Below are 13974 nucleotides of genomic sequence, written 5' to 3'. Positions count from 1 at the left end.
TATATCTTGACTTTCCCACGTGGACACAGTCTACTATTGCTCATTTACTGTTCCTGTTTCTTTCCTCTCCGGTTGCTTCACCTCCTTCCACTCCCGGTGAACTGTTTAGTCACTGTCCTCCCTCCTCTTTGTCCCACTTTAGCGCCTTCCCGCCATTCTGTCCTCTCGCTTTATCTTCATTTCTCACACTCACCTCATCCTCTGTGTTTGGCTGTCCTGCCACTCATCCTACTTTGATCTTTCTGTCTGCCTATCTGTCCTCTCATTCCTTCCAGGTGAGGATGGAGCTGCTTCTCTTTTTCGAGTGCCAAACTGGACGCTTTGATTAAAGACACTTAAAGTGAGCAGCAATATTATATCAGGTTTTAATTAAGCCTCGGGAAGAAAGCTTTGTCTTCTCGGCGTGGAAGAAATGATATGACTGGTAATTAATTTCCTCATCATACATCAGGGTAGATAGCAATACCTTAGCAATATTCCAGATATAAATTGTAATTTTGCCCCATTTGGAAACCATATGCAGTGCAGTAATTTCATGTAATGTATTTTTGTGTTGTGCAGGAACTTAAAAGAACATGTGCTTCAAACGCTGAAGATGCACAATAACTGTCCCCTGTACCCTTCATGCAGCATCCTGTTGACCCCTCCCCCATCTGAGAATCACCTGTGATATATGCACTACCGCAAAGTGGTTGACTAACCTTGTGTTGCGCTTCAATTGACCTCTAGTGAGACAGAGAAAATGATGTACACTTAAAATGCATGCATGTGGCGGTGGGTGTTACATTATACACGCTGTGCTGAGCAAAGGTTTGATAAAGCTTGAGATAGTTGTGTTAAAGCAGGGTTGCAGTAATTTGATACTGAAGTGGTGGATGAGAAGAGAAGCATGTCATTGTCAGGCTGGGAGGGGCAGGAGACGGAGTGCGCTGTATGAGACAAGCTGGAGAGAAAAAAAAAGGGAATCATCCCCTTTTTTAGCATGCAGATATGTTATCTTCTTTTATCTTTCCCTCCCTCCATCACTCCTCCATTGCTCTTTTCTCCCTGACCTCTCTCCATTCCTATTTTTTTGCACTGTTAGCATCACCGGATTGAGTCTGTTTGTATTTGACAAGGAAATATGAGAATGAGGGCGCATTGATCTGTTTTCAGAGCAGATTCACATACACACTGCATATCCAAATACTTGTGCACACAGATAGACTCCCCTGCCACCTATTCCTCTGTCTCAGACACAGCCACGCAGCCACGCCATCACACAGAGCAGCTCTAATTAGACCTCCCCACAATCCATCTCTACCTTTACCCCCCCTTCTCTCTACTTTTCACCTCAGCCTCTGGGTGTTGGAACATGTGTATGTGTAGTTGTGTGTCAAAGACAGAGCGCATGTCCATGGTGGAGTGCTGCAGGCCCCCAGTGAGACTCTTTTTTTTTTTGGCATTTTTGTTCAAAAAAATAAAAGACTGTTGATGTTTTGGTGAATGTCACAACATGAGTGGCAGAGAGGAAAATATGTGAAGAAGAAAGTGTTAAAGAGAGCACAGGCTGGACCTAAGTTAAATGCAGTATTAATAGTTTTTATATGGCATCATTTGCAGGGATTGCTATTTTCTCTTCCCCCTCTGCTTTAAATCGAAACTCATCTATTAATCTGTCTTGTGCCATTTTGCAGCGTAATGACTTTCTGTCTGTCTGTCTGCCCGTCCTCAAAACTGGCTAAATATCCCAAATAGTTTAAAGTTTAAAACATTAGAGCATTAAAGAAGATACCAAAATGATCAATAAGTACTGTTGGGTTGCCTGATCCACTGTTACACTGCAGCAGGTGGAAGTTTCATCCACGTAAGAAACATTTATTTAGGTTAATTTAACAGATTAAACCCTAACACCTCAAGTATTTAAATTAAGCTTTCACACTTAATGCTTTAATGCTCTCTGTGTTAATTTAAAATTAATGATATGTTAATTATGTCTAATTGCATCTATAGTGTTTTACTGTTTATCCTTCTAGAAATCTATTGGAGATGATGAACTTTGGGCACGATTCGGAGCTGGCGTTGCAACTTTTATGAACATTTATAATGCAGTGTTTTGTTGAGATAAGGTGATATCCGCTTCTGCGATGTTCCCCTGACCAGAAATACAGCTGAACATTTTTTATAATTCAACTATATAGCATCTTCACACTTTTTTCCCCAACAATTTTTTCCCAACCCAGAAGTAAGTTATTCTGTGGATGGAAGTCATTTTATTTCCTCTCAGTTAAATGCTGATATCAGTATGTTGACCAACTTTTTATCAAAGACCAAACTGGTGTTGCAAAAAAATTTCATTTTACTGTTTGTTAAAGCTTTGTGCGTTAACCAGCATTACAATCTTCTCTTGGCTGCAAACTACACAGACATATTGATTTTGATTTCACAAACTCTGTGAGCTCCGTGACCTTCTCTGTCACCACACCCTAAGGACAAAGGGTTTACTTTCACCTTCTTAATGTTCAAAGCTACAAATAAATGGGTAAAAGTACACCAGGGCAGCCTGCTGGAACTATACGTTCCAGTAAAAGAGCTTGTGATTGACTCCAGTGAGAGAAGAGGTCGCTGCCACTCACGCACATTCAAGAGCAGACACAGTAGCACTTTCAACAACAAAACGTATTCGCTAGCATTATTCTCTTCTTAATAACGCCTTAGCTCTTTATTTACTGCTTCTAAGTTGTTCTAAATCACATCTGAATTGTACGTGTTCTGATTTTTCATGATTGCAAGTTAAAGTGAACACTTGATTCAACTTAATTCCAGTCCCATGGGGAAGTAGAAGTTTACTCTGAAACTTCTCTAGTAATGTACAGTCCCAGCACCTCAGTAGAGAGCAGGATCACTGACACATTGTCTCTTTAAGGCGTTTACTATATGCTCTCTCACTCAAGATGCAATACAAACTCTAGCTAGACGAAGACTTTTTTCAGAAGACAAAGCTGTTATATTGGGGACAACGGTGCTCAAGCTCTTCGGAGCGGGCTTTATGGTCTGGCATGGCCTGACATTGAAAGGTACATGTCCAGGTTCTGATATGCAACAAGCTGTTACCCTGATATCATGTGACTACCCCTTCTGTCTTTGTTACTACTTATTTACTTGTTACTTATCTTATTTATGTTCACTAATTTTGGTAGGTGCGCCTTTTAACTCTTTAAGTTTTACCCCCCGTTCTTTTTTTTAAATTTATTTTAATTTATTTTTTATTTTATTTTAATTTATTTTATTGTATTTATTTATTTATTTTTTATTTATTTATTTATTTATTTATTTATTTAAATTTTGTTTACTTATTTTTTACTTTTTTATTCTACGGTTATTTTTTGTTACTTTTCTACTTTGATTTGTCTGCGGAGAGTGTGTTCCATGTTTTGGGTGGTGTTTAAAAGAGGGTGCATATTTCTGTAATACTGTTCAATTCTTGACTGTCTGACCCTTTGAAAATGAATAAATATACTTTACAAAGAAGACAAAGCTGAGACAAAGGTCCATGATTGCATCATAAATAAATGACATTTCCTTTAACCCCTGCTAATCATAAAATAATCACTAAAGCTGTGGAGTTTAGTGAACATTTCAGTATCTGTGTAATTCTTCAGTTTAAAAAAAAAAGGCTAAACTTTGCATAATTTCATGTGAAGCAGGTGTTCCTTAGGCAGCCGTTCTGAAGCGAGTGAGAACACACTGATCCTATGTATTATGAATGATAGTGACCAGAGGGACAGAATTGAAAGAGGGGCAGTTAGGTGTGTGTGTGGGCTGGGCTGGGGGAAGGGGGGGTGCACCTCGGCAGCATCTGTGTCCTCTTTTGTCTGTAATCTCATTGCTGTTGTGTAAGGTCTTTGCCTGATCAAGCCCGCGCTCCCTCTGTGCCTCCATGACGCACATGATAGTTTTATTAATATACACGAGGCGATAAATATGCTTTCCATATTTATGATTGCCTTGCGCTGTGTTAATGAAACACATTCATGTGTAAAGACACAAAGACTTTTTGCCCTTCCGGTATTTGGAGTCGGGTTTGAACGGCGCTGAGGAAAACTTTGACGATACAGGTCCTCAGAGAGCAGCAATTACAGTGAAATGACACGTGACCTAACACAAACATGCACATATACACAAGTGCAGCGAGCATGAGACCAGAAAGTACTTAACTGCAGAGTAATTCTGGTTAGTGACTGAGTGTGTGGGTGGGTTCTTAATCCTATTACTGTTCAGCCATCGCACACTAAAGAGGCAAAGATGGAGGAGAGAGACAGGGCGAGTTAATTGTGCCGCTCAGTCCTGTCTGTTGGTGTTTGCTACCTGAGGGTGGCAGTCACACGAAATGGTATAATTATGTAATTCAAACTGATACAATCATGATATAACTGTTAATAACAGTGTTTCCAATACTTAGGTTTTATTTTAATGCTCAGAGTTAGTTATGACATTAATTAATTATTAGATTGTGAGAAAAATAAAAGACTTTAGTGAAGGGTACTGCCATTAATTAGAGGAATCATTAGGGTTTTAAGTCCTTTTATTGAGGAAACAGAGAAAAGGCAAAGGTGGAAGGCAGAAGAGATGTGTGCAAGTGTGCTGGTGGGGTCAATGGTGTCAAAACTTTATACAAAGTTGTAAAAGATGGGGTAATTATAGGCTGACCTCATACACCTATTACAGTATAAAGGGTTGTGGTCCAATTAGATTTCCTATTTGATCAACTTTTCTAGTGCTCTGGAAATTTGTAGGTGGTCCTGTATCTGCATTAATGTTTGACTCCTCTGTGAAACTGCGGTTAAAGTGGTGAAAAGTATGTTTTATTTGTGTGCATGACTAAAGCATAGTTTGACATTAAAATTCAAGGGAGATAAAATACACGCCCTCCTCATTTTGATGAGATGCAAAACTGTCACCACATTTGATGCCGTTCATCTTTCTTCTTCAATTAGTCATCCATCATCTTTCATCTCTGTCTCATCTTTCCCTTTTCTGCCGCAATCTTTGGGGTATAATTCCACCCAAACCCTGGCATACCGGAGTGCATCCCAACATGGGGGGGTGTGGGAGGGGGGTGGTGTTTTTCTTACCATCCGTTTGCAGATCATGGTCACCTCAGACCACGTTCAGATCATATTCACGTGCAGGTGGATTAGATAAACCATCATACTGGAAACCTGATGTATGTGAATTTACAATAACACAATTCAAGTCTATATGTTGAGTCTTGAGTTACGATTTTTATGGATGTTTTTGTAAAATATTTCTATTTTATGGCACACTGTGTATAAAATTCCTGTTTCACCTTTTTCTTTTCAAAATTTAGATGAAATTAAATGCATTAACCAGGAGTTTTCCCCAAATATCCTGAACCTCTCGTCAGTTATTTTCCAGCGTGAACACGAACACCTTTCTTCTTATTCCTTTTCTTCTTGGATTGTTAGTGCCTCCCAGAATCCTTTTTCTCCTTTTGTAAACTATTGAATCTAATTTAGAAACTCCAGGAGATGCCAGTATTCCTGGCAACGGTGCCGTTTGTTTATAGCAATTATGGTAATTTGTCACTATCATTGTAGTATCAGCCTGTTGGCACATACAAAATCTTCTGAAAATAACATTAGAAATAACATATTTTCTTGGTGAGACTGCTGCATTTTTCAGGTGCCGTGGGTACTACGTGATGATGGCGATGTGTTTTGACTGGAATAACAATGACACAAATTACCAAGATACAGGACTGTTCTGAAGGTGTCTTTGAAATTCCCTTTAGCCGTCTGGGACGTGATGTGGCATACGATTCTTTACATTTTTGGGGGGCTTTCGATGCAGAGCACACAACAAAAATAACACTGCATTTCTGTCTTCCTCTTTTTTCCTCATGTCTGCAGTCAAGAGTTGTCGCCTGCATGACAGCTATCCTCAGTCAGATGGATGATCGTCATTATACTACGTACCTGGAAACCTTCACTGGAACTTCTGATCTTGTGGTACGGGAATGCTTGACTTCAGATCTCTGTTACTTATGTGCTGATGTTAAGACAAAAAAAAAAGTGAAACTGTCACACTGGACTCTATTTAATTCTTTGGAAGTAATTAACTTACACATGTTTCACCTCTTGTCTTTTAAACACAGGACTTCCTGATGGAGTCTTTTCTACTTTTCAAGGACCTGATTGGGAAACATGTGTATCCCTCTGACTGGATGGCCATGATCATGGTACAGAACAGGTAAACATACCCCAAGTAAACATCCACGCATGCATTTCACAGAACTGCCATCATCCAAAGTGATTTGTTCGTTGGTGTAAACCCACAGAAGGATAGGTTAGAGACTGGGGAGAATACAGCTTGGATCAAGACTGCAATGATGAAAATGGCTGATGTGACAAGGATGTCTGTGTGTGCCAGCTGATGAAGCAAGCGCTATCAGTGAAGTTTTGTGATGGAAGCTAAGCTGTGTCATAGAGAAAAAGCCAACAGGGAAAAGTGAGAGGGAGGTAGAGACGGAGACAGGCTGATAAGGAGTCAGCAGACCAGGGTACAAAGAGAAATGTTAAGAGTCCCACTAAATGAAAGAGGGAGGGAGGATAAGAGGCATGTCATTTAACTCTGGATAATAAAGATAGATAGACATTATTTAAACTGAGTGAGACTGTGAGCAGTTTTACCCCTTAAGTTCAAAAATTCATTGGATCGCATCTTGTAGATACACCTGCATTAAATTAGCCTCCATTAGTGTGACAGAGGCCCTTAATCTGAAGGGTGTGTCATGTTCTTCAAACTGAAACGGAAATTCTCTGGAAAAAAAGTTACGTCTTTTCACTTTTATACCGGGTTTCATGTTTTCACATGCAAGGAAATGTTAAAAAGTCCCCTGGACCTCGCAGGTCTTATGAGAACGCACAACCCATTACAAAACATCATTACTTGTTTGACTGGAACTAAGTCAACATGCAGAAGTGTAGAGTGAAAGACGGAGTACATCCATTGATTCAGGTGGTTATAGCACCACCTTCCTCTAGCCAACCCGTCTTTTCTTCTTCAATGAAAATATTTTTCAATTTGCAAAGTGAATGACTCTGGCTGCCGACCACCATTAGGATCGATAACTTGAAGGAATTGTTTCCTGTATTGAGTCATCAGTTACTCATATCATTGTGGAGGAAGTTTGTCCCTTCATCTTGTCCTGTGAGGGTAATAAAAAACAAAAAACGACCCTGTGCTTTTTAGAAAATAACATCTTATTTCTGTTCAATGCAGTATACGTTTTTCACACACTGATCATTTGGGCTTAGTTTGGGTTGAATAAATGATGACCCATTGTTAGTTTCTGGATCCAGCAAATGAAATCCGGTGGACTTTCATTTTTATTATCTTGGACAGAATTTTGAAATGTTTTACATTGATCATTTATGCTTTATTCTCAAAATGAAGAAAAGAAAAGAAAAACAAATGTACATAATATATTATGTGTCTACTCATTAGAATATTCCTGAGAGCCATCAATACCTATGCTGTCACTATGAACCAAAAGTTCCTCAGTAACGATGACTTTGAAGTTCAGGTAAGTGACCTTCGGCCTGCCAAAGATGTGTTGATATGTGTGTTATTTTGCTGGTATCATTTATAACCTTTTTTAACAATAGTTTTGATGGAGTATGTCTCTGCTATTCTTCTTTGTCACGCTTTGCTCTCTCTAGCTGTGGAACAACTACTTCCACTTGGCGGTTGCATTTATTACACAGGAGTCTCTTCAGCTCCAGCATTTCTCACCAACGAAGAGGAACAAGATTCTGGTCAAGTGAGAGTACAACCATTTAATTCCCCTGTTTGCCACTTCTACTATCCCTGCAGTACTTGTACTTGTGTAGTTAATAAAACCACATGTCACCTTTCGAAAGACTTCCTATTTACTAGAAGTGGAGTAGTGCAGGATTGTCTTTTCCAAGAGGTTATGCAGTTGCAGACAGTGAAAATAACTATTGATTTGGTAATTTTTTTATAAACTAAGTGGCAAATTCTGTTTCTGGGTCTATTTCCTCAAATACTTTCTCTTACACTTTATTTCAGGTATGGGGATATGAGAAGGCTCATTGGCTTTGCTATACGTGACATCTGGTACAAACTAGGTAAGGAAAGTGACTTTCTAGCACAAGTATGGCCATGTTGCTTACTCTGGGATTAAGCTCTTTACTTAACAAAATTACGTGGGGGTCCGTGGATTTATTTATTTTTCTTTCCAAACACCAAGGGGATCAGTTCACTATATAAATATCATATCACACAGATGTCAACATGAAATAACATTCATTAATTTTCAGCGCCCACTTAATCCTGTTTATAAGATGGAAGGCCATATTTTGCAGACGTGAAACAGAGTGAAAGTCCCCAGACTGTTCAAGACGTATGAGCAAAATAATACCAAAGCTGTGGCGGAGGATTTTTCTTTGAATCTTTAGAGCAGCACATCAAATAATAGAAAAATAAATAAATAAATAAGATCATGACATCTGGGTGCAGCGTTGTGGCTAATTGGTTTTTGTTGTGAGGAACTGATGAAATGAGTGGCTAGCACGAGCCAAATGAAAGCTTGAGAATACCATTAAACCACCACAGATCCTGGATTTTGGAGATGACGTATCTTGGATGCATGCTATCAAAGTAAACACAAAAATCAACGCTTTTCGTTTTCTTTCCGTGTCATCCAGGCAGTCACAAGATCTGTTTTATCCCTGGAATGGTGGGTCCCATCTTGGAGATGACTTTGGTCCCTGATGAGGAGTTGAGAAGAGCCACAATCCCCATCTTCTTTGACATGATCATCTGCGAATATGCACAGTATACAAACTTCCTTAAGGTACAGTACATAAATACAATATGTGACATATATTCGGGAGCATCCTTTATACGACAGATGAGCAAAAAAAAACAGACAAAATCTGCTTTTACACGAAATATCTGCCACACACACATATTGTCTTCCTCCATTGATTTCCTGTGATATAGCCTATACAAGTAAAACAGACACCTTAATTAGATTGCATAATTAATTTCTGCCTCTACTTCTCCCTCTTTTACCCCTCTATTTGATTTCCCTCCTCCTTTCTCGCTGCTTTCTTCTCTGCAGTTTGAGAATGAGATCATTCTGAAGTTGGACCACGAGGTGGAAGGTGGAGGAGGAGACGAACAATACATGCAACTGCTAGAGACCATGTAGGCCTGACTATTAGAATTTACCATGGGATAGTATAAGAGGAAATAGCTTTTTTTTCTTTTTAAGGTGTGATATCTCTGAATTGATTTATTTCTAACTTAAGAACCCAACTTTTGGCTCTTCTCCCTGATTCCGCAGCGAGAAAATATTAACTTATAGAACGTAAAGCACTGAATTAAAAGCCCTCCCCAATGTCACAGATGATTAAGTTGTGAATGTTTCTCTATCAGCTTGCTAGACTGTGCTGCCGAGAAACCTTCGTTGAAACCTCAAGTGCAGCACTTTGTCACCTTGGTGAAGGGTCTCCTCATTCGTCTCCTTGACTACCGCGCCGTGATGGGTGATGACAGCCGCAACAACCGCATGAGCTGCACTGTCAACCTTCTGGTAGGTCACATCACCAACTGGCTGGCGTAGCTGCATTTGCATTGCTTCCTTTAAAGAATTGTAGGCACTAAACTTTTTATAGATCATGTCGCCTCTTTGATGGGTAATTTATGCAAAATAGGTTTCCTAAAGGGGACAGTAATTGACGGAAGTATGGGACTATTTAACATGTTTGGTCCTACAAGTTCACCAAGTTGGAAAAAATCATTTTTTCTGTTACAGTTCATTTTTTTTATTTTTTTTTTTATTCGTCAGGTTTGACTGACGCTTGCTGAATCACTCAAAATGTCCCATGTACTTCAAATCTCTGCATTTTATCTGGGATTTGCACTTATCTCATGATTTCTTTCATGTACTTTGTAGAATAGGGACTGACTCAGAAATAAAGAGCTGCTAACCTTATACATCCAGGCACATCAGTAAAGTCACTATCAATAAAAGCATGGTAACACCAAATCGCTGAAACGCTGATCGTTTCCCTCATACCAAGATCTTTCTGCTATTACCTCACATTTGCCTTGTGCATCGATAGTTCTAACGATTCTTCACAGTTTCTGGTTGCATGCTGTTTACAGACGGTTGCAGCCCTGATACTCAGCTTCTGCCCCTGATGTGTTCAGAGGCTGGTGCACCCATTTACCCACCACCCCATCATATCCAAAGCAGATTAAATCAAGATTCCAAACTTTCCTTTGAAATGTATTTAATCCTTTAAGACCTCTCGGAGATGCAAATATTGAGGAGGATTAGTTAATGATGAATGGATGTGTCTGTGTCTGTATCTCATTATGTGCTTTCTCCCATCAGAGGAAGGCTCCTGGCATATTGCAGAGGTGTTTAGCTCATAGCTTGTAGCAGCTGTCTATTTGCTATTCATTTATTTGTCCCACTGAAAAATCCGTTCTTCAGGCTAGCTAGTGCACTCTGATATTCACGTCCCCCAGGCTAACTTCACCGAGGAGTAATACATGCAAACACACACTATTACTCACATACAATATTTGCTGCGTGTGCTGCCTTCAGAGGTAGATGCACTCTCATAGAAACAAAAGTATACTTCTACACACTGAAACATAAACAACTCAAAATAAACTGTTAACTTTAGGTTTCCAGACAATGTTATGATCTCTGGGTTTTTATACCAACTAATTGCCAAAAATCATACATGCTCCAGTTGTATAATGAATATGGACTCATGGTGGAGTCCCAGCTTTAATTTGAGGGTTCATGCATTCAAATTGGAACAACGCCTTATGAATTACAACTCTTAAATATGTATTACCTTCATTATTGTAGTCACAAAGGCACCTTTTTACATAACCATTTCTCTTTTTAATGTGAGGTCTTAGCTTTAGTCTGTCCTTTCGATGCCTTGCAAGGCCTTTTACTGCAACTGTCTTCACTTGTTTGATGGCGTTTCTGTCTTCAGCCTTGTGAAGGAAAGACAAATTAACATCACATCACTGACTTCCTGTTTGCAGAATTTCTATGACTTATTCCTGAGTTGTGTTTTGCATCATATTTTCAGCAATAATGCTTCAGATCATGAACGATACTGTACTTCTCAAACTGTACCAAACTGTTGACGTAATCACTCTTACCATCTCTGCTATCTCCCTGATGGATTTATTTTCATTTAGCAGCCAAGGGATGACTTGTTTCACTTGAATGCCTTTGACCACATGTTGTGGGATTACAGCTACAGCGCGCACAGGCAACCCTTATCAACTCTAGACTTTTTACTTGCTTAAAGAAGCACAGAGGATTTCATATTGTGTAAAATATCAGTTCCAGTTTAATTGGGAAGAATATTTGATCACTTTTAGGAAGCTTTGTCTAGCTCTTGTGATCTCTCGTCCATACTTTCAACAAAGAAAAAAAAGGAAAAAGAACATTTGGATCCCCATCTCAGTCATTTCTTGTGACAATAGTGTATCACTTTTGGAGGATTATGTCACATCGTCAATGAAAGTAGCTCACACAGCTACGGTTGTATTAGGCTGAAGCAAGTGAGCAAAAGAAAGTAATGACAAAAGTCTACATTCACACAGCAGCTCAAAGTGCTCTCTGTGTGCAGAGGACAAACTTCACGATCTGAACTAAAACAATCAGCTATGGGGGACAAGAAATCCAAACAGAATCCCAAGGCTTGCAGAGTAAATATTGTTAGAGAATAACCAAACAAGAGACTAAATGAGTAAATCTTAGTCACTGTTGTCAAAGTGACTTAACCCTATCACCCATAGGAGGGAATGATGAGCTAAAAATTCTGAAAGTTCCTACTCAGCTGTTGCACAAACATACCTGTACACACTCCCACATGTTAAACAGACTGCATAAGCATACCATGTAACACATATACAGCCATTCCGATCAACGCTCAGCCATACAAATCCTACAGTAAATGTGCCAACATGCAGATGCTGGAGCTCTTCAGAATGATTTCAGATAACTTTGTCATGCAAATAGACACTTATACAAATGATGCACATCTAACCTCTCCCTTTGTTCTTGCAGAACTTTTACAAGGACATCAATCGTGAAGGGATGTACATCAGGTACTAATATGACATGCAGGATTTGATGTAAAATGTCTTCAAATTGTGCATGTCTATGTGATATATGCATGGATGGATATGCATGCTTGGATGTGTGTTCTTGTGTCTGTGGCTGCATAATCTGACAGCGGATTATATGAGTTCCACAGAATTAATGTCGAAATCCACGGGATCAGCTGGTGGTCTGACTGCAGAGAGAACTGAGAGACATGAGGAGCATGAGGGAGGGAGAGGTGAAGAGACAGAGACAGAAAACAGAGAACACAGATGCAGTCAGAGTCGGGGATCATTTCAGTCTGTCTTTTAGAAATAGGAGTTTACAGTATGACTGAGTGTACCGCCAGGGCAGTGGTGGAACAACTCATGGTGTCAGTTCCGTCGAGAACACAGCTATAATTGCTCAGCTAAGTAGTTAAGCTTAGTTTGATGTATGTCCATTTACATGCTAAACCTGAATTTAATCTTACTTAGGACACATGTACAACAGACCATGATGTCATGACACAGTGCAAGTCTATGCTACACTGCAATTTTTTTTTTTTATTTTCAATATAATAAAGCTGAGAAGGTCTTACAAATCCAACAAAATTTAAAGACAAACACTCACCCTGCTAAAGACCTTCATCTGTACTCATCTGCATCATTGATTTCATCCAGACATTTCTTAGTCTCATCTCCAGATCTGTAACAAGATTAGGTATCTAAACAGCATTCAGGGAACCTTGAGGTTTCCAAAAGAAAAAATGTGGAGGCTTTTATCACTGGGAAGATTGTGTAGGCAGTTCGGTATTTTCTTAACATGAAACGAATGAGACTTTGGGGATTTCACAGCCATGGCCACTCAATGTTTATAGGATAATAAAATCCAGAAAAAATATCTGTGCATAGATATATATGTACCATATACTGTATCATCAAGTCCACTATCCAAGATGAAACATCCAAGCTCCACGAATACATCAGAAAATGGCCCCATGAGATGAAGCGCTGCCTCAGACAGTGGAAACTAGAAAAGGATTTGGAGGAATCATCATCGGCGGAAAAACCCCTGCATGGGATGTACTAACGCCGGATAGCTGAATTGGTAGATATGAACAAGCCCTACCAAGGGCTAGAGAGGGCTGGACTGAAGTGAAGCGCACAGGGGCTCTAATCATGGTAGTACAGGAGAAACCCTTGAGCACCAGAGCATAGAGGCCCAAATCTACCTCACCAGGCACCAGGCAGGTCCCAGGGGTGGGCTGTGCAAATACAGTCCAGCACCTAACAGCAGCGTGTAAAATACTGGAATGAAAAGAATACATGGAACACCATAACCAGATATATGGTATAGTGTACAGAAACATCTGTGGAGAATATGGACTGGAGACCCCCTCGGTCGGAATGGGAAATGCCTCCCAAGGTGGTGGAGAATGAGAAGGCTAAGACCCTGTGGGACTTCCAGATACAGACCAACAAAAGGGTGGTGGCCAACCAACTGGACATTGTGTGATCATGGATAAGTAGTGGGGGAAAGCCGTTGTGAACAATGTAGCCATCCCCAACGACGCAAATATAAGAAAAAAAGGGAACACGAGAACCGAGAAATACCAAGGGCTCAAGGAAGAGCTGGAAAAATCCTGGAAGGTGAAGGCAACAGTAGTGCCCGCGGTCGTCAGGGCACTGACGGGACACTAGAGAAGTGTTTCCAGCAGATACCTGGAGAAACTCAGACATCTCCATCCAGAAGAGCGCAGTCCTAGGAACACGTGTGTGTGTAGAGAGAGAGAGAGACGGAGAGAGAGAGAGAGA

The 13974-nt window shown here is 39.9% G+C and overlaps 1 protein-coding gene across 1 annotated transcript in view; it reads left to right on the top strand.

Annotated features, from left to right (window-relative positions):
• Positions 1-13974, top strand: part of LOC133447008 (dedicator of cytokinesis protein 2-like) — a 104343-nt gene that overhangs the window by 77499 nt on the left and 12870 nt on the right. Inside the window, exons 27-35 of the mRNA XM_061725380.1 lie at positions 5913-6011; positions 6158-6252; positions 7510-7588; positions 7725-7825; positions 8095-8153; positions 8733-8881; positions 9152-9237; positions 9469-9625; positions 12143-12183. Of these exons, the coding sequence (XP_061581364.1) occupies positions 5913-6011; positions 6158-6252; positions 7510-7588; positions 7725-7825; positions 8095-8153; positions 8733-8881; positions 9152-9237; positions 9469-9625; positions 12143-12183 (866 nt within the window). The remainder of the gene's footprint in view (positions 1-5912; positions 6012-6157; positions 6253-7509; positions 7589-7724; positions 7826-8094; positions 8154-8732; positions 8882-9151; positions 9238-9468; positions 9626-12142; positions 12184-13974) is intronic.

This window comes from Cololabis saira, chromosome 7, assembly GCF_033807715.1.
Source record: "Cololabis saira isolate AMF1-May2022 chromosome 7, fColSai1.1, whole genome shotgun sequence".
Taxonomy (NCBI): Eukaryota; Metazoa; Chordata; class Actinopteri; order Beloniformes; family Belonidae; genus Cololabis; species Cololabis saira.
The sequence above is the reverse complement of the archived record's forward strand: the minus strand, read 5'-3'. Positions and strand labels throughout refer to the sequence as shown.